This window comes from Chamaea fasciata, unplaced genomic scaffold, assembly GCF_029207755.1.
Source record: "Chamaea fasciata isolate MVZ Bird 193981 ecotype frontalis unplaced genomic scaffold, bChaFas1.0.hap1 SCAF_5, whole genome shotgun sequence".
In the NCBI taxonomy this organism is placed as follows: domain Eukaryota; kingdom Metazoa; phylum Chordata; class Aves; order Passeriformes; family Sylviidae; genus Chamaea; species Chamaea fasciata.
In genome coordinates, this window is record NW_027094090.1 from 32,276,118 (window position 1) to 32,303,168 (window position 27,051).

Genomic DNA, 27,051 nt, shown 5'->3' on the forward strand with positions numbered 1-27,051 from the left:
CAATATTTCAACCAAACCCATTTGTGCACATACTGGTTGATCCACAGCCCACTAGAGACAATAGGAAGACTGCCATTAACTTCACATCAGGCTCATAAAAAATGAGGCAGATAACTTCCTTTAATGTTAATGAGAGTCATGTATATAAATCACCTAACCGCTGATGGAAAAAGAAACCTTCTTCTGTTCTGCTTTTTACACAGCTCCCATAGTCTTGTGATGTTCATTCTCCTCCAACAGCATTGTAAAGACAAAAGGTTTTTCAACAGCCACATCTTTCTGATGATTTTGCTTTCTGTCAACATGAGTCAAGCTTCATGTAGACAGAATACATCTAATCATAAAGTCATGAAATAACTACATTTCAACATTCGTATGGACAGATTTTTTACTATTATTACTATTTTTTTCTAGCTACTTCTATTTGTATATATAAATATGTAAACGTTTTAAAACAAACAATTTTTTTTTCTTTTAAAATGGAAAGTAATAATGTAAAATGGCATTTATCTCATTAATATTTAAATTTGAGAGGAGTTTTAATAGCAATCCAGAAGCTGCATTTTTCATGTACATTTCAACAATTGCCGGTCGAGACACAGTGCAGGAAAAATGACTTATTATTAATGACTTGACACCAGCAGCAGATATTAGGATTCTAGGAAGCATTGCAAATGGATTTTTAGTTCTCAAGACCAGACTGCAGCTGCTTTGCTGCACCAGGTTTAGTCTTTCTTTGGCTGCTTATCCTTAACTCCTTAATGTGGCACATTTATTATAGCCTCTCAGTGGTTCCATTCCTTCAGGTCCCCATGTCTAGAAATGTTGGCACTCAAACAGCAAAGTGCAAGCTTTCCATCATTCTAATAGTTAAATAATGGCAAGGCTATGCAATTGAAACAGCATGAAAGGTCACCTTGACAATATTCTGACTGGTAAAAGTAGCTTAAGGCATCACATTTCTTTATTGTGAATGAGTTGACCGAGTTTATTACTGTTCGTGATATTTGAATCATTTACAAGTTTGAAATAAAGTAAGAAATACCATTTTGGAATTGCTGCAAATTATCAGATACATCAAATTTAAAGACTATTTATAAAGCATATTTTTTACTATAGTGATCAACAAAAAAGTGAGATGCATGAGTTTGAACCGATGACACAGTTTTTGGAACAGCTGGCACACGTAGTCAGTATGAAATGCAAACCTCAGCAGAAGTCCATAAGGCGCTTCAGTCATCAGCAAAGTTTCCAGAAAGTTCTATTTTCAGAATTTAAGATGCTCAGGATTGAAGATGAACAGAGACCTCACACTGGAGTTTTGAGAAGAAACATTTTGTGCCAAAATGACATTCATAAACTGACTTTGGTATTTATTTCATGGCAGGAATAAGACCAGGACTGAATTTCACGTATTTCTCTGTTGTAGGTGGGACCAGAACCATAATTCCCACAAGTATATAACAATATGAAATCTAGTGAAGCAGTAAAAGAAACCTAAATTTTCTGTCACCTTTTTTTTATTCTTACCCAAGCCCTTGAAGTTTCACATGCCCATTAATGTAAGTCTTCAAATTAACTGCAGCTTAATTTTTGAACTATTTATCTAGAATGTTAAGACTAGATTTACCTGGAGAATAACTTCACTAAAGACAGTAGAGTTAACCCAGGAATAAACAGTCTTGAACTTGCATTTGTGTTTCCTTTCAGAACTGCTAATTGCAGAAATCAATTGGTTTAAGGTCCTTATGTTACATGCTTTAACAAAAGGTGAGGTAAGATCCAAGCTATATGGATTTGAGCAATAAACACATCATTAACTGAATTACAGTGAGCACTTCAGCTGCCAGTCTTCTGGTATGTCTGTATTTCCTTCCAAAGACATAAAAATGTGGAAAATACTTGCTACTTTCCCTGTCCATTAGGAGCATTAGATAAAGCCCGTGATTTGAAATGTGCTGGATACTTGACAGCATACATCAATACTTAAGGATCCATCTTTCAAGTTGCTATTAATCTTTTATATCGATATTACTACTGCCCAAATTTCTTATAATCAAATTTGAATCAAAGCAGAGGGCTAGATATTCTGAATGATGGAACACAGTCTTACACAGAGGAGCTATAACTTCCTTCACTAATCAAGGTCTATTTGCCTGAGATTAATAAAATCAGTACATTTTCAAGGCTCTTTTACTACTTCATCATCTAGTTTCTCATGCACGTACTGAGAGAATGGAAATACCACAACGTGCTGATGAAAGACTTACCACCCAATGACCATTTTCCTGCAGTGATTAAAAAATCACTAATGGATGACACTATTTTAAAAGGTGCCACCAGCAGCTGACAGACAGACTAATATATATATAGCACAAATGAATAAATCATAATAGGATAAACATATAAGAAACTGAAAAATATATCTTTTAAGTGTGATGTTCAGACTGGTGCAAAATAAAAAAAAAATTACATTTTCACCTAATAACAAACATTTTTCCGGTAGTTGTCAGGAAAAAATCCAGAGAGCAATCAAGGCTGTCAGTATTAAGAAAAAAACATGTGTGGTAATGCAGGTTTTTCTTCCTGCTAAGGCTTGGCAGAGTAACTACTCTGCTCTGAAAGGGGCAGGGCAAGTGGTTCAGCTTGTCAGCAGTATACTGTGTGACTCTGGCTTAGAAGAATAGTATAATAACACAGTTGATTTCCAGCAGCAAAGGAGGAGGGTTGGATCTGAACTTCTGGAGGCCCTCTATCACAACATGAGACCAAATCTTGGTTTTAGGAAGGCATATTGCCCAGCAAATACACACACAACTCTACTGCAGTTACTATTTAAACAGCTATGTTCTGTCTTCTTTTAAAAAGGCAGTGACCTAGATGAACATCCCATGGACATATCAGACATTTGTAAGGCCTATAGAGCCACACTGTAATAGATGCCCTACAGTTTCTTTATGTCCTTCTCTACTGATTTCATTATAACATTGGATTTGGCTCCATGTAATAAGAGACACCCTGCCAAAATTGTTCCTTTAGGAGCTGGGCAGACGTGTTTCTCTAGAAACACTTTCTACACTTTCTCTAGGTGATAGGCCATATTTTACCAGCCACTGCACTAAGGTCATAGACATCAGATGTCACAGACATCTATCCACCTCCCACCTTTCCAACGGGTAGCTCCTACTAGTGCCCAACGCTACTGCAGGAGCACTTTATAATACCCCAAATGCTCCCTATTGAAACCAGTTTCATGGTCAGTCTTGAGTAAAAAATAACAGAAAAAAAATTACCATAAAGCAGGAAAGAGTCCTAAGTGCAACCAAAAAAGCATCCCAACCATCCACATATAATACTTTGAAATAATGTATGATTAGCTTATTTTTTGCTGTATTTAACTGCTACAGAGGATAAATAATTAACTAATAGTAGTCATTTAAACATCTCCACACTGGATACGATCCCCATCCATTAGACAGCTGAGCTGGATGAAAGAAATATTAATAAATTTTTTGTGAGACAGAAACATGGTATTCACTAAAGACATTATGTTGACACTGAAATCACAAACCCATGGCCAAAGGCCTGGTCCTGACAACAGACTTGTAGGGGTGAAACTTCTAGTCATTCCTATTAGTGAAAAGATCTTAATTATAGTTTAAGTAAACACTTGGAAAAATGTAGGAAATACAGAGTTGACCTCAAATTAGCAGCAAAATTCCCACTATTTTCCCTAAACCCAGGTTTTAACCCACCATCTAGAAGTGGATTTGAATGCACTGAGATATCAGCTCCATAAATGTCAATTTCCTTATGAATTGGAAAGAAAGAGTTTGAACTTTCTCTGCTGAGTTTGCCTGTGCACAGAGGTCTTGTATAATATAAATTTAAATACACAATCTGTTTTATAATGTTTTCCATCATTTCTCTTCTCCATATGTTCTCCCACTAGGAATCTAATGAGTTCTACATATGAGGGATGACAAGGGAATATGCCTGAGAAATAATTCCAGCAATTACGGCATATGGAGGCATTGTTTTTGAGTCACTTTTGCCATGAACATTAGGCAGAGCATCTGGGACCAAATTATGTCTACCTGCCCATGGACATTAGCAAAATCATCATCTTCCATTTGTAAATTCTGCTGAGGTAATCTGACATACAGAGAGAACCATTTCATCAGCTTTATGATCAGAGAGCATATTGAAACACAGTCCATTTATAGTTAGAAAAAAATGCTTCTCCTTAGAAAGAATAGTTAAAACTAGTAACTAAGATGAAATTATAGAAACACATCATCTCTCTCTCTTCCCTCCTGTGTTCAGTTCCAGGCCACTATTTATTAAAAATCTTTTCTCATCATTACTGGAGTTTTGAAAGAACTTACTGGATTGCAGGACATGAGAAAATGACCAAAGCAAAATAAAAAAGAAGAAAAAGATGCACAAACTCTAAATCAGTAATAGTAAGGATTATATTCTCTGTGCCCACGTATGACAAGGCATCGGTAATTAATCAGAAGGAGGAAACAGACCAAAAAAAATCTACTTCCTATGGAGATACAGTGATTAAAGTAGTGTGCATTTTGTAAGTTCTGATATAAATACTAAGACATAAGGCTGTTTCTGTCATGTTGGTTATGACAGAAGAAGAAAAGAGTTCGAGATTCCAACAATATGCTCATATGGAGTAAACTTGAAACTTTACATATTCCTCATACTCAAGAAAAATGTCTCAGCAATGTGAGTAACATAAGTATTTTTATGTGTTGTTTTCCCAGCTGTGCAGCTGAAGCAGTGAAAACCATAAATCCCAAACTACAGTGTCCTTAAGTTACCTCAGTGTTTCAGCAGAAAAAAAAAATGCCCCTGCTGTTATAGAGGATCTAAAGAAAATTTTACATTTTACAGTTATGAATATATATATAATTTGAAGAGCTAATATAGAAGTTTTGCTGTTAGGGTTACATATAAGCAATAATATTTCTATTACACAAACTATTTAATTTAGTTGGGCAATAAACTGGTTTTCAAAACAGAAAGCCAGATTTATTTCAAGTCTTTCAGTCACAGCAAATATTGATGTGATCAGTGATATTTAATCAAGAAAATCTATTATCAAGGAATAACTGGATTTTACTTCCATTTGCTACACAGGTTGACCTGTATACTTGCAAGGAAAGAATGAAAATAAAGAGTAGTTTCTTTAACCATTAACCTTAATAGAGATATGTGAACTTTAATGAATCTGCTAGGATCAGAATTTTCTAAACAAAATGCTGAACATTCACCTGCATCTGAAGGCCTTATACGAACCACACTTAAATCACGCAGGTGCCTTGCCATTTCTGTCATCTGGCTTTGGAGAAAATCCCAGAGACATGAGACATACCTTTCCTACAACCCAGAGAATAGGTCTGAGGTCGTACTGTCACCCCGTAAGCCACAGAATCAGGATGCTGACTGTACCCGTGCTCACATGCTGGATCCACTTCCCCAGACCCTGCGTCTCTGGTGATGAAACCGTACTACAGTTGTTCGGCTCCTGGAGTCCTATTCACAGAGTTCCCAGTGTCACCATCAGTGGCCCTCCTGCCAGATGGTCTTAAATTAGTTTTGGATAAAGAGACATCAACAACACTTGTAATCTCACCTGGTAAAACAAAGTTGTGGGAAATTCAGCTTTTTCATATACTACCTCTTCCGTAGTACAGATGAATATAGAACATGCCAAAAACTCAGCCATATTTTTGCTAAAATACTTGCAAATACTGTAAAGTAGTGTCCAACAGTTACAAAAGAAATGTGTACAGAATGTACATGAAAACAAGGCCAAAAATGTAATTGCAGAATTACAGAAACAAGACCAAGGATGTAATCTGGAAATATTTGCTTATTTTGTGAAAGAATAAACAGAAAAGCTTATCAGGATACAAATTGTGTTATAAAGACAAAGTGATTAGGAAATTCTTATATTTCAATTTTAGACCATTGAATGCATGAGAAATCATTTAATGGCATCAGATTGTTCAGGTGTGACAGGTTTGATGCAGAGCTATCTAACTTTTGGCAAAAAGAAGCTAGAAATTAAGGCAACAGTTCTCCTGCAAACCAAAACTGTGCGCATTTTCCTTTCCAATAGATTGGTTAACAACAGATGTGTAAAATTTGAGGCATGAAGGAGGAGGCAATAAATCAACAAAAAAGGATGCCAATCGCATATTTCTGTTTTGTTGTTACAGACATTCATGCATTACCTAGAAATTATAAAAGCCAGCTGTACAATTATAATCAGCAAAAAATTCCCTGCATATATTTTTATGAAAACAAACAAATTAAAATACTTTCTATCAGATTCTTTACTTTCAAAGTAAATTTATCTGATGCGCTCTTAAAACATACAGATTCTACACAAAACAGAGCTGCATTGGTTTGATGAAGTACTGAAATACTACACCAGTAACATTTTTAGGCAGGGCTGAAGGAGTCAAGATTTAAAAGACACAGGATAAATACAAAAATTGAAAACATAGAGCACAATAGGTGTATTTATCGGTAGTAACAGTGCAGCAGTGTTGTTTGAAGGTTAACATTCATAATGACCAATAAACCAAATACAACCAAGATCTAGAACCTGAATGTTTTTAAGCTTTATTTTAGATTCATTTTATCTGATATGAATTTTTTTTCATTTAGATTCATATCAGGGCTTCCTTTTGGGCTTTGTTGTACTGATCCAATACATTTAACAGTGAGATGTATGAACAAAGCAGTGATTTTTCCTTCCCTCTCAATGCACTGCCACTTGGAGCTGCAGAACTTCCTATTCTGCAGTTCAAAGTTCTTGATGATTACTTGATTCAAAGAGTAACCCTCTGATCATAACGCCTGATCATTTTTGCAATCAGATGAAACAATCTAGAAAGTAGTATAGGACTAAATGATTAATTGAAGCAATTCATATGCCTACATGAATGCATATAGCTGATCCAGTCACCTGTACTCCATTTTCAAAGGAGCATTAAACCTGCACTGTGGATACCTGAACTGTGGTTCCCAGCTCGCTTCAAGGTGCTCAAGCAGATCTGACTAACTGGCTTTCTTTTTTCTTTTCTTTTAAACAGTTCCACAAATTAACCTGAAACATTACTTTTTCAGGATTGTCTACCATGTCTTGTTGCTGCTTAAAACATCTAAATGAAAATTTTTCAGGATTCACATTATGTGAAGAAAAAAATTTATTCAATCTGACCTGAAAACAACAGTACAGTCACCAGAATTTCCCATAGTATTAGTTCCAATCAAAAAGCACATTTCAAAGTGGTGGGAAATATTCTCTGCTCTACTGAAGAAATATAATATTAATATAACTTTTGAGATTCTTATTTGCTAAAAAATTATTTTGTTCCATGAGTAAACAGATCTCCAATGCTCACATCCATACAGGGAACTCTATTTTATATTACAATTTTATTCACTTGCTACGAATAGTCACAACATTAATCTACTGCAGAGAATCTATTCAGCATATTTGAAAATCCATTTATTTTCATTTATTGGTATGCATGTGTTAGTTACACTTGTATTTAATACAGTATTTTCAGAGCTGTTTAACAACAAGGAAACAAAGAAAACAAGTATTGAGAAGCATGATATAGATTTTCGACCAAATAGAGGTCATATTCAGATTTTACAAAACAGCACATTTACACTTTGCAGTGTCCCAACCAACCTCTTTAAGATGCTACCCTCTGTCCTGAACCTCTTAGCACGAATCCATATATTACTAATCCGTCCTAAATTACCAAGAGACCTACTTTCTGCTACAAACGGTTTATTCTAATTAAATTTTAATCAGAAAATAAGATCTTTTTCTGTCAACGTACTTTTTATTATTTCCCAGCAGAATGATAGAATATACTTCTCAGTTTTATTCCCAACAGTCATTTATTTTATTTAAGCTCTCCTGTGCAATAATACAGCAGAAGTAATGAAATGGTTTTGGAACAGCAGGGGCTGCAGTTACAGGTAGAGCACGCCAGGGTGTTCATCCATCATGGAACTTAATATATAACTAAACTAGCCATGTCAGTGGCTTGTAATCATTAAACCATTTCCTTCTATTTCTTTTTTTTATATATATATGTTTTCACCTTTTTCTTTTTTGTTTGTTTGTTTGCTGTGTTTGGTAACCGCTCAGGACTTAAACAAGCTTATTGATATGTATTTTTGACTACCATTAAGTGTGTGTCGCTTTCATTTCAATTCACCAAAGCATACAGTCAAAAATTTCTCTAATCAGTATGTTTATGCAGTGTCACTACAAGGAATTGCCAAATGTCTTTTGTATCAACATTACAGATGGTACAATATACATTAAATGGAGTATAAAATTATACATTCTGTAATAACTTAGAAAAAAGCTCAAAGATGCTTAAGGCCTTTAAATATTGAGGATCTTTTTCATGTAACAACACATTACAAACTTCAAGAATTTCTAACAAAAAAAACCCAGATATGAATTGGATGACTCTAAGCAAGCAAAATACCCATGAAGTGTAAAACTGGGAGAGCACTAAGAATTTTTTCCTTTATGGCAAACAGACTGAACAGACATCTACATAAGCATCCATCAGTACTTAGGTTCAAGCAAGAGATTTTATTTTTTAATAAAAAGACAAAAATTCTGAATGATTACCATCCAATATCATAATTGCAAAACTCATTTACATCCCTGCCTACCTTTATAAAAAAGGGATGAAATAGTGTAATTGACTGCTTACCATCAATTTAAATGAATTAAAGGTTAAGAAAGTAAAGTACATATTGGGAACACCCATTTCCTTCAAACTAAATGGAAATGTATATATATTAGAGATATAAAATGCCTTATAATGGAAGTGGTAATTGAGTTTTGACCACTACTTTCTTTAACTGTTAATCTGCAGTAGTTGGTTAGCCTTAGGGAAACATGTCAACCTGACTATACATTCTAATATGACTGATGTATTCAGATAACTATTACTTGTCAACAATAATTATTAACAATGGATATATAATTCCATTCCTATAAGAAAGCAACTTCAAGATGTTGAAATATGTACCTTTGAGAGCTGCAAGATTAGAACACAAATAAAAATGTCTAAAACTGCGCCATGCCAGACGACAATTTCTGCAACAGAAATTTAATTAAAGCAGTGCGCAGTCCCACCAGCAATCTGAACAGTGGACCAAGGATCATTTTAGAGTGAAGGATCCAATACATTTCAGAGGTTGACTTCTTCAAAATGAAAAGCCACTGATCTGCAACGAAGAACCCAAAAGTTTGCTGCTTTTCTGCACCTTTAGAATATTAGCTTGTGATTACAGCTGGAAATTCCTCAGCAAGTGCAATTTTACAAGTGTACACAGTTCAATCAGTTGAAATATTTGTGACACAGAAGTTCAAAATAACTTTCCAGTAGTTTTGATCTCAAGGCTGTTGCTGATTACAAGCCAGCTTCTCATTGAAACAATTGATTCTGAAGGATACACACCAACCATACAAAATTTCACTTCAAGGATTGCCTAGAGGAATGAAATTCCTGTGTTTTGTATTTAATGTTATCAGCCTTGAGACTGGTTTGATTTGTCTTTAGCTATCGGGTTACCTGTAAAGAAAAAGAAAATCAGAAAATCAAAACTGGACATAGTGAATCTACTTCCAAAGTACTGGAAACTGAGGTGTAAGATCTCTGTCCAGCAAAGCTCTTTCAATTGTTTTTATGTAAGGGAACAAACCCTGATGGTATTAGATGGTATTGCTACCCAACTTAAATTTGTGTGTTTAAGTGCTTTGTGGCAGTAGGATTTCACAAGGAGAAATTGAAATGTGGCCATGTCTAAAAATATAATAAAATCATGAATTGCCAAGCCACAAATATCTGTTTTCTGTTATTCTTCTTTTGTTGTTGGTTTTTAATGCTTTCTAAATGTTAGCCATTAAGTATACAGTTACTCATACTAGAGCTGTATACTTCCATTCTTTACATGCATCTTTACAAAACAATCATAACATCCTAGAATCCTTTAGGTTAGAAAAGGCCATGTGCTTTTAAAGGCTTAATGTATCTTAGCAAGCAATATTCACTTAGTGGAAAAACAGGAAAAAAATCATGCACAAGTTCACAAGAGATGGAGATCCTGTTATTCACAAAGTAAAAAATTACCAAGTATTTCATTTAGAATGTTTTCACCCAGCCTAACATGAAACAAGAGGGAAACAGAAGGACCACAAAGAAAGAGTGGGGGACAAAGCATTTCACAATAATTGGACTTTCCCTCTAACTGCTTTGGATTTTAAACTTTAAAAGAAAAAAATCTGTCATATCAAAGAAACATAACTTTGAGGAATATTTCTGCTGTGTCAGTGGATACAATTAATCATCACGTAACCTTTTAATATCAAACTGTGTCAGGGGGAAATGTCCCAAGGCTTGAGGAACAACTCATTGGAATGGTCACAACACTTTATGACATCAAGGGGCATATGCTTTTCATTTTGATCACAGAGAGATGGGTCATGCTCCTTAATGATGAAACATTCTTTTGCCCTCAGAAAATCTGTTTGCATACAGCTCTTGTCAGCTCTGCAGAGCATAAACGTAGAACAAACAGAATATTAAACAGACTGTTCAAGGAGTTCATTACTTCAGTTTGCCTTCTCAACAGAGTTGTTTCTAGGAACAGCACTTAAGGCAATAATAAAATTGTGCTTTGTGATTTTTATGATACACAGGCTTATTTATGACACTGCTTTTATTTTGCTTTGGTCTTGCTGCTGGAAACAGCCTCATGTGGCCCCTTCTAAAGTGGAAGATTGCCTGAAAAAATAATAAAGAATTAATTTAAAAGTCAGGCAACATATTTCTGTGCCCTGCACCAAAGCTCAAAAGGCTGATGCACCATCCTATTGTTATTTATTTTTTTGCTTTATTGTAGCAAGCTGGAATTCTGCTTATGGAACCAGGTGCCACTGAGCTACACAATGTAAAATACACATCTTCTGAAACTATCTGCAGCTGGAATTTTATTAGCTTCATTTGCAATACATGTCTCTACATATATAGCTATAGCTATATCTATGTCTACCTATCTGTCTATCCAGGAAAGAGCCACTAAGGCAAATAAGACACAGGAGCATCTCATATGAGAAAAGGCTGAGAGCATTGGAACTGCAACCTGGAGAAGAGAAGGCTGAGGGGGGATCTCATCAATGTGTACAAATATGTGAAGAAAGGATGCCAAGAAAATGGAGCCAGACACTTTTTAAGTGGTGCCCAGCAGCAGGACAAGAAACTGAGAACAAGCAAACACAGGCAGTTGCCTCTCAGGAAAAAAGTTTTTTACTGTGAGGGTGGCTGAGAGCTAGCACATATTGCCCAGGGAGATTGTGGGCTCCATTCTTGAAAATATTCAAAAGCTGTCTGGTCTTAACTGGTTTTAGATTGCTCTGCTTGAGTCAGGGGGTGGCACTTTCAGAGCTGCCTTCCAACCTCAACTATCCTGTGATGTATTATTTCTATTACACCCAGATCTACCATGTGAGGGCTAATGTGATAAACCTCAGATAACAAAAATGGTATTTTTGCACATACACGACTGCTCAGTTATATGGCTGTTTGCAAGTGCAAAAGTATTTTCAGTCACAAGAAAACTCAGTAAAATCATAATCTGCTACTATTCAGGCCTATCTGCTCCCCCCACCTAGCACTACAACATTGTGGTGAAAATATCCCTATTAAAACAATATACACTGTCACATAAATTAAATAGGTGATTTAAATAAGAAAAAAGCAGATATCCATTCAAATTTCTGCTGTATATCAGGTCACTGACCGACACATATATATACATATAGTGGTCCACATTTGCGTTTGTGTACGATGTTAATGCTTCTTATGTTCAAGCATAGATTGCACAACATTAATGGAAATTATATATTCATACACCATACCCAATAAGGTGTGACTAAATCTCTTGGTTATTAAAGGCAGTTTCATAAAGAAGTAATAAAATTTTAGCTAATACCTAGTGATGGTATTCACAGAAATGCTTAATTTTGGATATAGTAAATGCTATTTGATTTAAGTGTCTGGGAAGTAAGGTATTAAGTTATTGTGCCAAAGGCCCTCATAGGAAAAGAGGGACCAATAACAATATGTGTCTGATATTTAAAATCCTTAGAGAACAGTAACACCTTGAATAGATGCAAATCAAGTTTTCAGTTAATAATTAATATGTATGGAAAATTAACAATATACATTTAAAAAGTACATGAACATCCTTTAGCATCCTAGGTGTTGATTTGAATTAATTTGTTCATTCTGGGAATGGAATTACTCTCTTTATACTAATAAATTTTTTCACATCATTGTTATATCATAAATACACTGCATTAGTCTCTTCATTTTCTTGTCATAAATATGCAATTAAAGCATAATTACTCTGCAGTTGCAGACTTTTTAATTTAAATTAGTGAGTGGCTGCTGTAAATTGGCTGTAATTGTATGAGGACTCATTTTATTTTAACACAACAATATATAATTAAATGCACCTGAAGATTTCCACATTATTCTGCTCCCTAAATGTTCAGAACAGACTCAGTTTTTGGGTAAAATATTCTTGCCAGGGTAATGCAGAAAGGATCAGAGATAAAAAGATCTCATGACATCACACTAGAAAAGTCACCAGAGTTTTTCAGCCTCAAGAGATTTTTCTGGATAGCCTGCATTCCTGTGCTGCTCACAATGGGTGAAAAATATCCTCACCTGTGAAATCCACACAGTGGATGAATACAGCAGATAACATGGTCTATTTCATTAGAATAGATTCTTAATAAAAACAAAGTCTGATACTTTTACCCTGGGCTTTCTTCTGCCTTAAAAGAGGAAAGAAGAAAAATAAAGACTACAGGATGAAAAGAATGGCTGAGAGAATATTCCTTGAATAGTAAAGCACTTCTCCCTAAATTCAGGCACCTGAGCATCAAAGTTACAGAGCCACAACTAGGTATAGTGAATGTCTTCTGTTTCTTCAGAGAAACAACTATATCACAAATCTTCAGCTAACTACAGAATAGCTTCTACATCCAAAATTGGGCACATAATTAATTATTATAAAATAATATTAGAATAAAATACATAGCAATATATAGTTTATTGAAATTAAGTGTTTTCTGGAAAGTTTCATAACAAAACTTGTACATTACTATTTTTTGACTTTTTGAATTTTGGCTTTTTGAATTTTTTCTGTGTTTATCATAAACCATACACAAAAATCCATATTGAAAACTGGCTCTTGAGTTTGCAAAGTCAAGCACTTGAAAGTTAGCAACTTGCCTTTTTAGACAGGACTATCAATGCAAATGCAGAAAAAGTAGATTTTTTAAGCCACTGTTTCTTGCCTTGACAGATGAGTCCACATGGATGGACCCTCTGTTCGACATTTTCTCCAAAGAAACAGAAAGTACTTAATAGAGGATTTTTTCTTTTTAATTAGAACTGATAGGATTGTGTGTAGTCACAGGTTATGTCATCTAAGCTACTCAGGCTTTTTTTTTGCTTTTTTTTTTCCTGAGATACAGGAGACACAGAAAGGAAATTATTTTTTTGTGAAATCAATTAGCTCACCCTGAGATAAGTGGAATTTCACGAGACAAAGTCATCTTGGCACCCCCTCCAATTTTCTCTAAAATATTAAAAGACTGTGGGGGAAAAAAATGGTATGGAGATGTCAAGCAAAAATAAAAGGGGTCTCACAAATTTATTTAATGACCAACATAAGATAAGGTAAATACAGGGAATGACTAAAGCCATAAGGAATGGCTTGAAGAAATGCCTAGCAATGGATTAGCCTCCAAGTCATGGAGAAAAAACAGGGATCCCATACCAAAACAGCCTTATTTTGTATGCAGTATATTTCTGTCCATTTTGTGTCTTTATTGTGGTATTTTCCTATACTGCATGCAAAACACCACAAAAAAATTAAAAAATTTTGAACAAAGTGATTCTTTAGCAAACCTTTCCTAAAAAGAAATGAACTCATGAGGGCTATATCAGTCATTTTTTTCTATAAATTAATGATTTTGTTGTGGCAGTGAGAACTTAATATAAATATTAAAGTGTAGAAACAGAAGGGCCCATATAACTAGAAACAAACATCTGCCAGTGCATTTTTTCCCCTCATGCCCTCTGAGAATGAGGTTAAGGTTGGAAATGAATCTTTTGAACAGATGGAAGAACACTATTTCCTGGAACTTTAAAATCCATACAGTGTGTTTGCCATGCACTATCATTCTTACGTGGCTTATGAAAGCAAATGACAGTGTGCACTGCCACCTGTGTATGTTCATTCACTGAAACAGTTCAACTTAAAAGCTTGGAAAATGCTTCTGTTCTAGTACTACTGTCTTGTACCAGTGATAATCCAAAGTACTTTTCAAATGTTAACAAAAGACAGGTTCAAAATTTTGTCACAGATGGATAATCCTTTAATTAATGTTCCAATGAATTGGGGAAAAGTGCACAAAAAGACTTTGAGAACCTCTCTGGAACAGGGCTCCTATACACATTGGCCCTTTACAGTAGGTAGGTGAGGGTTTGGGTCTTTATTGCTAAATAACTAAGTTTCTGGAGGCAGGAGGAACCATTTCAAAAGTCTGAGAAATGCAGTGACTCAAGCACATTCCAAGGGAACTTCAAGAGAGAACCAATAATTAGGACACAGGCCCTTATTTTAGTATTACAGACAGCTCTTTGACTTGGGCTAATGACGAAAGGCAAAATTTGAGTAACTTGCGAGCAGTCTGGAAAACAGATATTTAATGATAGCTGCACAGATTCAATTACCTTCAGAGGACATTACCTATTGGAAGACACTTTTTCAAGTCATCAAATGTTTCATTCCTGTTTATAAAATTTTGATCCTACCTAACTTTTTATTTAAGGACTCATACTCATTTTGCACACACACAGCTTCAAATTGTTCCCTTAGTTTTAGTTTAGGCACTGTAGTATGAAAAGTATTAATCTAAACATGTTCCCAAGCCTGTTAAGCTATTTAGAATTCTAGATCCTCAAGCTTGTCCTTCAGGAGCTATGACTAGCTCATTTTATTAATTAAAAAGAGTGTTTCCCAGGACATGACTCAAAAGGTTCCCAGGTCTTTGATAACCATGAGACACTAAAACTTTATAATTCTTTCATATTTTATTGTATAGTGACTAATCAGAACTGCACTTGTGATAGTTCCTGTGCTTAGGGCTTCCATTATAGAGAGACAAAAATTTTGAAAACTCATTTCATCCAATGCCATTTGAAATAAAACTCTGCTCCTTTATTTCCCATTGCTCTTAAGGTTTTCAGCAGGACGTTTTTGGTGGTAAAGTGAAGATCTAGACAATCAGTGTTAAAAATTGTAATTGAAACTAAAAGTCTTTGGAAATCTTTCACATGAAAAGTGAGCTTTCCAATCATTTCAAATAGTCTGAAAGGTAGGACTAGAAAAGCAGGTAAAGGAAAAGAGCACAGCACATGTTCCTGTAAATGATAAAGGTGTTTATCTTTAACACAGCTTTAGGATAGACAGAAAACTTCTAACCTCTCTTAGGATTATAATGGAAATAGCCATTTCTGATTTTTTTCTGAAATTTAAGTAATTCAGTATGAGATACTGAGCTTTCAACGACAGATGCCACACCAGACTGAACGTATTAAGATGGATTTCTTTTCCAAGTGCTGCTCTCCAGAGCATCTCTTGTTTTCCCATGAGAGTGAGCAACTTAAGCTTACCAACTGGGTCTACCTTTGAAAGTCAAGTGTGTGAAGAAAGACATCTTAAAGCTCCCAGAAGCATCTAAGTAACACTCTGAAGCTGCTTAGGAGCGCAGTCAGAGTCTCTCCAACCACCCTCCAGAAACTCTGCCCAAATAAGCTGCAATTCTTTAATGTCTGCAGCAAACTAAGTAACTGCAATGAGGAGTAAGGTACAACAATTCCTGTTAATACTATGTAAACCTGTATTTGTACACACCTGCTGCTGTGTGAGTAATAAACCGGGGCTGGAACACATTTTCTGGAGAGGTGTGACTCTTTATTCCTCAACGAATGTTCTGGCCCTTCCTTAGACTCCGACCAAGACTAGGATTCATCACAACTAGTGCTCCAACGTGGAGCCAGAATAGTTTTTATGTGTGGAAAAAATAAAAATTGTCATCAGGCACAGCAGAAACCTCCTTTCTCTACTTCTCCATTCGGACTTGAGGAGTTTTACACGTTTGCCTAAGAAACAAACACATGTCAAGTACTATACTGTTATGAAATTAGTTACAAAAGACAAAACTGGGATAGTTGGAATATCTTTTATACTTAAAAAGAAAAATAAAAAATTAGACGAAAAAAACAGATTTCAGAACCAGAGAAAATTCTCTTAGGAAAAGTTCATGGTGTTCAAAATACCCAAACATACTCAAATTCAAGACAAAAAGCAATAGAAACTGATAGATTATACTCATTCTTTAAAATATATCAGCAACATTTAAGTATGACAAAACATTAAGTGAAAAGTTCTTTGAGAATAAGTTCATGCATAGACCTGTGGTACAGAAAGGAGTCATGAAGTCAGAAGACAATTCCTTCAAAATGAAAGATTTGAGTGTGTTCTTCTCATATATGTTTAAAGTTTTAAAAAAAATAGAAGGTTACAGGAAACACCATAAAATATCAGATGACACATTTCAAAAGACAATATTCAATTCAGACAGATAGTTCTTTATCTAGATATTTGAGAGATTTTGAACCTGCCAATAATGATTGATTCTAAAAAGTGATAAACAGCATTTGAAAAGATCACCAAAATTTCTTTAAGTTTTCTCCTTTTATTATCTTAACCCATTTAACTTAAATATCATGCTGCAGTTTATTGGAAACATACAAGATTAAACTTGAAACTTCAATAATTTCTTGCTTAAATAAAATATCTAAATATTTGAATAGTATGAAACCACTTAATATGGTCCTGTGTTCATATTTCCTTGAACTGGATCATTTACAAAATAAAATTAATTGGTACAACTCACTGGGACAGTTATGATAGTGAACAGCTGATGAAGACATATGAGTTACATCAAGGGCAAATCCGATTCACTAGTCTTTCCTATGTACTCATTATTACTGTCTTCCAAAAGGTTATGCCACTGTTTTGAACATACCCTAGCTTTCTCCATGTTTCTGTAACTTGGTAGAGAACTGAGTTTATGGTAGCATTATTTTAAATTAACATAATGTTTCATTTACAGACAACTGTTTCATATTAAAAGAGGACTTAAACATAAACCTTATTTTACTTTCTGTAACAAATAACTGCTGCAATTCAGACAAGGATATATCCTCTTGAGGTCTTTATGGTGATTACAACTCCATAGTGGAACTGCAGCATGGCGGCATAAAAGACTGCAAGACAATCAATTACAGAAATGTAATTTTTTTTCTCTTCTACACCACTTATCCCACCTAATCATCCCAAGGAGGAGATAAAAACAACTTCTTTCCTTTCAACATATCAAGAAACTAAAGCATAATAAAGATACCCTTTCAACTGTCAGGAAATAAGTGGAAATGGAGACATGGGAACAGGGTCCTTCTGTCTTTGGCTTTATCTGACTTCACTTACGTGTAGAAAAGGCTATACTTGTTTCTGATTGGAAAGGAAAACCTATAACCAGCAGTTTCCTGTGTTAATATTCTAAATATGAAAAAGCAAAACTAATTTAAAAAACTCAAATGCAGCCTTGTTTTAAAACTAGACTGAGGTTTTAAATTGTCTAATAGGCATAAAGGATTTTCATCTTTTAATATATTTTTCCAGAAATTGGGTCAGACAGAACTTCCAATTATCCCCACTAAAAAAATCAGGTAGTCAAAGTTAATCAAATTTGAGATCTTTAACTTCTTCAATTTTTATGCTATAGGGTTTTTCCTGGTATTTTGAATGGAGACTAACAAGCCATTTGGAAAAGTTCAAAATAGAAATGTAAATTATTTCCTTACCTGCAATTTTATCTTCTCTATAAGAGTACCTGCTGTTCTGTTAATGCAGTACTGATGTGTTTTCTGCCTTTGTCCCAAGCTTCAGAGATTCCTCTGGTGATTTTTCCCCACTTGCTTACCAGCTTCCACTACTGGCATTTTGAGGAAGTGCACTCACATTTGGCTCCAGGAATACTGCCATAGCTGAGGGAATATAAGACAACTAAAAAGCAAGTTAGAAAACAGCAGAACCAATATCCAGGAAGGAAAAAATATTTAAAAAACAATGAATCAGTCATCAACTTGAATCCCTTCGATAATTTTCCTTTCACTTTTTGTCCATTTAGAATTTCCACATGAAGGAAAGACTTTTCTGTGCTTGAAGAAATTTTGGCTTAAAAAATGGGTAGTGGCAGAGTAGTGGGTACCCATTCAGAGAATATAAAATTATTTTCAGGAAATCTAATTTTAACTTCTCCTGTATGAGTACCCATCATGCCATCACTCCAATACAGATAAGAAAGAGAAGAAAGGTGGCAGATTTGGAGGATTTCAGAAAAATCCCTGATATCTTTTCTCAAGTCCTAATAGAACTGTGAAAAAGGAAGACTTGAGGACTTTTCACCCAGAGGCTGTCATAGATGAACAATAAGAAGAATTTCTCATTGCCCAGGAAGAAAACATGTAAAGTCTCTTTCACTAAGACATAGTCAAGGTTATGATTTCTGATTCCCAATAGTTGTAGTCATCTTGGTCAAAGATGAAAAGAACAAGTACTGTCAGTTTAATAAGTAAATGTTTTCTTGCTTGAGCATTACGGAGACATCCAGGTGAAAGTTACAACACCTTGTAACACCTCTGTACTATTTTTGACCTTCACAGTACACAGAAAAGAAGTATTCTGTTAAAACTAAAAATGAATGGTAGGAGTTTTAACTAAGAACATACAGTGGTATTCAATTTAATTTGTCTTTTTTATGGAACATGTTCAGTTCCATATTCTTTGTATATGCATCTTCTCGTTATCTTGTAAATAGAATGTGACCTAAGACAAGTATGAATGAATCAAAGAAGCTAACTGCAATTAGACTCTGGAATTCTAAAATCTCAAGTAATGAAGGAAAGACCAGAAGGCTCAGAAGAGGTCATTGCCTTCAAATTTCAGGAATGTAAGTACCAATGATGTGCTTTAAGGTCACAAGAAAGAAAAAGGACTCTGAAAATTTCCAGAATGACCTTAAAAGAATTAATTGGCTTTCCAAGTAATAGGCTTCAAATTTGTCAAGTTGCATTCTAGAAAAAATCTCCTGTTCTTTTTTTGTACTTTGCAGATGATGAACAATATTTACTAGCAAGTGGAATTGGAATGATGCCTTGAAGATGACAACTTTGATTTTCCAAGGTCACTCTGAAAAGGTGACAAGGAATCGGGATAGAGAGATCTCCAATTTCTAGAACAATAAATCTGATTTTGGAGTGAATTTGCCTGAATTAGAAACAGCATGAGAAGAGATACAGTCCATTGGTCTTCCTTTGGCAGGAACATGTTCCTAAGCCACAAAGCTTGAATTCAGGATGAAGAAACAAGTTCTTCTGGCTGGCATCACTAATTTGTCTTCTGACAATTCTTCAACCTGAAGAGACAAAACTGCAGCTCTATTAAAATTCTCAGATCAATTACTACTGAGTTTGTAGATGCATGTTGATTAGACAATCCGTTGTTTCCTTGAGAACCCACTGATCTTCATAAACTGGAGACAAACTTCTGTTCCAACATAATTTTACAGGTTTCATCATACAAATAAGCCCTGGTGGACTGGATATTTTATAGCTTCACTTAGAATCTGCACTTCAGAGTTCTATGGCATTTAGCACTGCAGATATGGAATGTGATGGATGATAATCAGGACTGTAAGATCTAAGAAGGGATCATCTGTGTATCCTAATAATGCAGTAGAAAAAAGCTCAGAGTCCATTTCATAGAACATGGAAAGTACTTTGGAGTCTTTTCTCTATACATAGCAGTAGTGTCTTTCCTGAGATTGACTTGGTGCTCATCAGGGTGGTAGAAGGAGTAAGCTACAAGTCATGAGAAAATGAGTAATTAAGAAATTCGCACAGAAATTAACTCTATGTTGGTTGTCTTCTTTATTAATTTAGTCAAAGGCAGCAATCTTCCACTTATTCCTGATTGAAATTTTTCTTCATTTAGAAGAGTTTTCACAAAAGGTGGGACTATTTTCATTATTCTTACAGAGAAATAGTTAAGATTTACAACCATGCTCAATTTGCTATGCAAGGGAATAATAACTGAGTAATCTGATTTCAACTGGTTTGAGAGTTGTTCACTCCTCCAACGGTGACTGTGTAGGCTCAGAATGCTCTGGATGTCTGACTCCATGCTTCATAGTGATTATTATTCATTTTCTTCCTTATAAGATGGCAGAAAAGCAGAGCTGCGCCAAGGGGGTTTTTGTGATGTTTTCTATAATCAGTCCTAATGACTAAGGAAATACCTCAAGAAAACTATGCTATTTTGAAGTATTGAAAGCATTACCTTTTGAACAATTGAGGGCCAGTTTTCCATTCCCTCATACATTTCTGCAACTAAGCAGTGATGCAAAGTTTGTGAAGCCTGTGCCAAATACCCAGGAAAAGAGGAAGAAAATCTGCCTGATGTTATTTAGTCAGCAGATAATGTGAGGTTTCAGAATACCCCAATCTCTCTGACTAGAAATGTATCATTTCTGACTTGCAGAAATGATTCAAAGAAACCCCTACAGACTAAAAAGGAGGGTGAGACAAGGAAGAAGTACTAGTTTTAGAGTTTGCCAGCATGACTCACAATACTGGCATTTAAATATCATCTTGTATGGTGATTTCTGAGATATTAGAAGCTGAAAAAAATTCCCAAGAAAATTTAGAAGGACTTCTAGATATTCAAAGAGCCCTTCTTGCACAGCTGTGAATGGCCAAGAGACTGGCAGAATGAAGCTGCAAATGGAAGCAGAAACACCTTTGATTTTGGTGTCAGGACAGTGGAAAAGCAGAAATTCAGAGGAAATGAAGAAAACTAGTCATTAACAAACAGCCTTAAGAACTTGTTCTTATTTTCCATCACAGAGGCAGAAAATTATTCTTCAGACATGAAGTCAGTATCTCAAACATGCCAGCAAAGGACAGGGCAGAAGAATAAAAAAAGTAAATCACAAGTTGAATCTTTTGGGACAAAGGCAGAAAACATCTTGGCTGGACAGATGAATTTGAGGATTTGCACACGGACAAAAGTAATAGTTGCAAAAATCACTGATTAGTAATTAATGACACGCAATAGAAATCTATTAGCATTTTTCTTTAAATATTGCAGAAATAGTTTCCTTTGATTGCAGAGTAATTCTGTCACTGTTCAGGTTCTGGAGAATCTAAAATGGTGCTTTAAAACGCATCCTAGATGCAGTCTTACCTTTAGAAAAACTATTTCCTGATAAAAATGCATAAACTACAGCATATATTACTATGCTGTGAGTGTGATGAAGGGATTGCAAAAGATTTCATTTCTCATGATTTTTACAGTGTGTCTACTCACAAATATAAATATAAATAAATATATATATATATTGCCCCTTCTGAATAGCTAGAGACCAGACTCAGTGTATTCACAGGGAGATATAACAAAGTAATGTATAATCAGGCTCCCTCTTTCCAAAAGATCTGTACCTGTGAATATTGCCTTTAACCCGTTCTCTCTTTTGATGCTACTCACTTTCATTCTTCATTTCAGTATCCATAGGACTCAAAGTCAGAACAGAATTAAACAAAATTTGAAACTGACAATGTCTTAGGATTTGAATGCTTGGATTATCCTCACCTGCCCAACCAGTTTTACTGACCTTTCAGTCTATGACTTTGCTTATAGCATTTCACATCACAACATTTCTTCCTTTAATCCTTTATTCCATAACTAGTCTTTTGTAGCTATTTCAGAGTACATTTGCTTTTGGGGAAAGGACCATGACATGTCTAGATTTCTGTGACTACAAACGAACATCATCAAACTGTAGGCCTAGACTCCTGCCAAATGGAGACCCACAACTTTACATAGGATAGAACTACACACACTGACTTCACATTAAAGAAGCAAATTTGGTATGTAAAGGCTATTTTTAGGAAAATCAGTAAACTGCATAGCCCTGAACACTGATAATTTCTCTTAACATGTGGCTGGCATGTTATTTCCATCAAAATGTTCAAGTGTCCCAAAATGTTATTGTTTAGGTGCCCGACAAAAAATACAAAGCTTCAAAATGAAAGAACTGTGGTGCTAGATCAAAACAATAATTGCTTATTAATACAGAAGTCCATCTTGACCCCAGAAAACACCATTGTATTTCCATTACCAGCTTATTTGTCTCCTAAAACTTGTATTTATACTTAGAAAATATGTGCATACCACTTACTGCTATTTTAATGACAGATTAGATACAGCGGTCTCTGAGTTAGCAATGAGAAACCTGCTGAGACAGCTGCAAATTTCTCCTATTGACAGATTAGCCAAAGGCATGGAAAGAGATACCATAGCAACAAAGAGGCTGTCACAAGTGCAATCACTCTTTTCCATGGGTAATATTTTGCTACAGTCTCTGCACTCACTTATATTGTAATCACATCATTTTTATGAACCACCAGGTATTGTAGGTCACTGTATATATGTATATTATTCCTATAAATCTTCATTTGAAATTAAAGTAGGAGCTGAGGAGTCTATACAGAGGCTCTGAAGTGAAGCAGGGGAACAAAGTAGTTTTACAGTGAGGTGGTTTCTTCAATTATATAATCCTTTACATAATATTAGGAAAAGCACTTCCTGTACCTGACACATGGCAGATCATTGATCCATCCTACAATTATTTCACATTTCTCAATGGTCAAAACAAAAGGCAATTTTTTTTTTTATGTCATATAAGTTAATAGCAGTTATTCACTGTAAAATGACATGCACATGTATCATGACATGTGAGAACAACACTGCTTTCTTAGTACTCACTGACCACAACTACCATACATCATGCCTATCAGAAACATCCTGGAATAACCTAAACATTGGATTTAGATTATGAATTTCTGCTTTTTCTAGTTCTATTTCATTACTACTGCTGTTTCTGAAAAGCCTGGCGAAGGAAGAGGAACAAAGACATGAGGGAAGAGGCTACCACATACTTAACTTGGGCAGAAAAAGCAGTAACACTTAAAGAGCCTATGGATCTGTTGCTTATGTGGGGAAGTACAGACCAACAACTAACATTGCTGCACTGCTAACACTAGGTAAGGCTCAGCTATAAGAAAAATACCATTCTCCTTTTATACCCAGGGGCACATTTTAGCTCTCTTGTGTCTCGTCGTCTTACTCAAGCAGCAGTTATGACAGCATTGGAAGTAGCTGAGTCACCACTTTACGCTGCCTCTGGATACTGGGAATCTGAGTACCCCACTGAAATGTAAAGGTACCAAACAGAGATCCTTTGATTCCTTATGCTGAAAGGTTATGAACAGCATAATTTATAAATTGAAACATAAATAAAATTGATGTCTCTCCTTTCACCAGCTGTAATTAATTTAGAAACAACCTAGCATTTTCAAGTGAGAAAGAGGAGCTGGGCTAAAAATGCAAGCAGTATTTATAGATAGCAACAAAACTGCACTGATTGAGAGCAGTGGGATGCACATACTGAGCACAGTTTGGCTTCACATGAAGTCAGTTGTTGTGTTTGGACAGTACACTTTCTCTTTTTCCAAGGATCTTATTTAATTTTGGGTTTCCTTCTTTTTTTGGAAGCCATAAAGTAAAATTAGATAAATTGGAATGTTACAAATAAGTGAGTTCAGGCTCTCTCCTATATTGTTTTTTAAGGTATAGACACTCTCAGTATGGATTTCTCACCATCCTGGCAATATTTCTGTTCTTTTCACATAGTCGCCTATCTCTGGTATTGATTTGGAATGCAGATTTGAATTTGAAATGTAGATAAATATACTCATGATGGATTTATTTTTGGCCCTGTAATATTTCTCTTTTATTTCTCTCTACCCTTGTAATATTTATTTTATTTAATTGCAGTACTCTATTTCTGATATTGGTTTGGCATATAGTTACACAGTAATATACTAAGTATTGATTTCTTTCTGTTCTGCAGTGTGCTTTCCTCCATATGTTAAAAAAACTTAGCAGTTTTCAGAGAAATAATTGCAGTTCCTTCAGCCCATCTTAAAAGTGTAGGTGCTCAGCTATTCCAGAAGCTGAATGCTCATTTCCAAATGATGACCCTTTATGACCTGGCTGAAAATACTCACTTTTGTGAAAACAGTACTCACTTTTTTTTTTTCTAGAGATTTTCAGAGGTTAATAATCAATATTTGCTATGTATCTGATTTTTCTGTCGTTGCTAATTTATATTATTAGTATTGGTATGACACCAACAATTCTAAAAGCACAGGCACAGTTGCCAACATGCACTGTGAGTAGTAGATACTGGACATGTTGCTCATCATAGTATGAGTCACTGATTTATCTCATAGCTGTGTGTCTTCAGAATATGTGCATTTTTGAAACTCTTATTATGTTATTTGATAGTGGTCAAAGTCCAAACTTCCCAAACTGACAAAGAATGAAGACAATTATTCTGACTTAGAACAAAATCAATTGTCCTCTGGAACTGAACGATTCTATCTAAAACTAAAAAGGCGATCTAGAGCTTAGGCTAGTTATCTCATTCTAGAGAGTCCTAACCCAAGCAAGTCCAGTAAATTCTACCCCACATAATTTAGCCACAATTTGGTGTTAAACTATGCCTCATTCCACAGGCAGTTCTACCAAATCAAACTAAAATCCTGAGGACAAGGTACCATTTAATAACTGTGTAATAGTTCAAAGCTGCACCAGGGAAGCTTTTCTTTACCAAAACGATGGTCAAACATTCTTCCTAGGAACAGGCTTCCTAGAGAGGTGCCCAAGCCTATCAGTGTTTAGGAGACATTTTGACAATGGTGTTATTTACATGTTTTAATTTGGTCAGCCCTGAATTGCTCAGGTCATTAGATGAGATTATAATTGTAGGTCCCTTTCAACTGAAATAGCCTATTTTGTTCTATACTTTTCCCCATGAAAAATATCAATGCATATTTCTCTACATGTTCATAAAAAATCATCCTGGGAACACTCTCCCACTGCCTGGAGCAAGCACACACTTCTCCAGTCAAGTTCCACCTCCAGAATCTCGAGATAAGACCCAGGATACACCACTTTACCTTGTTCTTTTTCTCTAATTTCTGCAGGAAAGATACACAGGTTTATGAGCTACCCAGGAGCCATGACATGTTCCAAGTGAGTCCCAGGGTGGATGCCTGGAGAACTGGGACCCCAGGAGGCACAGCAAAACGTTCATTTTTAGTCTTTATAAAAGGGCTCATCTGTTTGATATATGATCAGAGATTTTTTAAACATCATTCTCAGTTTTACACATAATAACGATATATTTTTCAACTGATGGGAAAATCACTTTTTTTTTTAAATACAGACCCTTTCCTGTATTGCAAGAAGAAAAAGGAAACACAAAAAAGAAAGAAAGGAAGAAGAACTTCTGGAACTAGAATAATTATATTAGAAAGAGGCTGTAGAAGAAAGAGTATTTCAAATGTAAAAAAAAAAATGGATTTTTCACATTTTTGAAACACTTTTCTTATCATTTAAAGAGGGTAATGTGACAATATTTTTGTGTTTATGTATCAAAAATTGAGGCTAGCCATGTGGGAAAAAAATGCAATTGTTTCCTTTCACAACAGTTTCTCAGCCTGGAGGAGAATGCCCAAGTGTGCCTGGTAAAATCTCAGCTATGCTCATAATCATCTCATAATTCTCCTAATGTATTCATGAACATCCTCTTTTGTTGTGGTATTATGCCCAGGAATACAAGCCCATGTTTCTTTATACAAAGTGAAAAAATTTACTGATTTTCCTAACTTGTATTTAAGTTTTTCCCCATTTCTCTGCTGGAGGCTACAGAGACCCAAAATAGTCAATTCTAAATCAGCACAATCAGAACTCATCTTATTGATACACATTTTTTCCCTATATTCATTTTTTTCCTATGGTAAATTTTTAATATCAGTCTTTTCACACTAATACGCAAACAAATAAGGAAAATAATACCTGGGTTTGTATTCTAAAGGTAAATAATTTCCAGATTAGATTTCTTAACATTTGAATTTTGAGTACCTCTAATTCATTATTCATGTATGGCCTTATTAGATCTATATAACTGAAAAAAATTACAAAACCTCAAGTAGACCACATTTTTAAAAATCAGTTAGTTTTCTGCCATTTTTCATCTGGCCTTTTTCTGCTTAGTGACTAACTATTGGGAGTCAGTATCATAATTTTTACAATAGTGAGATTAAATGTGCAAACAGAGGTAGACAAGCAAAATACCTCGTTCCTGCATTGTTTCTATTTCTAACATAAAGGTTAACTATTAACAGGTCAGGAAGTGGAAATGTAGGTGCTAGTTTTGAACTTGGTATCCTGCAGAAGATAGTACTTCAGCGGGTAATTGGGTTAGGATTTTGGCACATGAAGAAGGCAAACTTACAGAAAATGTTTGGATGTGAAGACAAACGTTTTATAAAAACCTTGTGAAGGTTTTTCTGTAATCTACCTAAATCACCCAAGCTGTTCAGTTCCCTTTGTTTCTTTATGCTTTTACATTAAACATGATATTCACATATGTGTTATTTCATTTGACAATCAGAAACTTATTATTCATAACTTATTAACACTGGCTCTCTGTAGAGTTATTTTTCTCAAAAAAAGGGGAGGGGAATTTTGAAAAAAAAAGAGCAATTTAATTTTTCTCCTTTTATTTATATAGACCTTTTAGGAGCAGAAAGAGGAGCTAGAAAAATATGGTAGAGATTATAGATTAGCGAAAAGTAC

The 27,051-nt window shown here is 35.0% G+C and overlaps 1 protein-coding gene across 3 annotated transcripts in view; it reads right to left on the bottom strand.

Moving 5' to 3' along the window:
- Window positions 1–27,051, bottom strand: part of TAFA2 (TAFA chemokine like family member 2) — a 201,890-nt gene that overhangs the window by 10,317 nt on the left and 164,522 nt on the right. The window contains exons 5-6 of one of the 3 annotated variants that reach the window (XM_066183156.1): window positions 18,087–18,288; window positions 7,929–9,650 (exon numbers count right to left, since the gene is read on the bottom strand). The exons of 1 other annotated variant lie outside the window; for it this stretch is intronic. In XM_066183156.1, coding sequence (XP_066039253.1) covers window positions 18,202–18,288 — 87 coding nt within the window. In that variant the 3' untranslated portion in view covers window positions 7,929–9,650; window positions 18,087–18,201. Of the gene's footprint in view, window positions 1–7,928; window positions 9,651–16,071; window positions 16,320–18,086; window positions 18,289–27,051 lie in introns of those variants that run through there. One more of the 3 variants, XM_066183158.1, reaches the window with a different exon arrangement.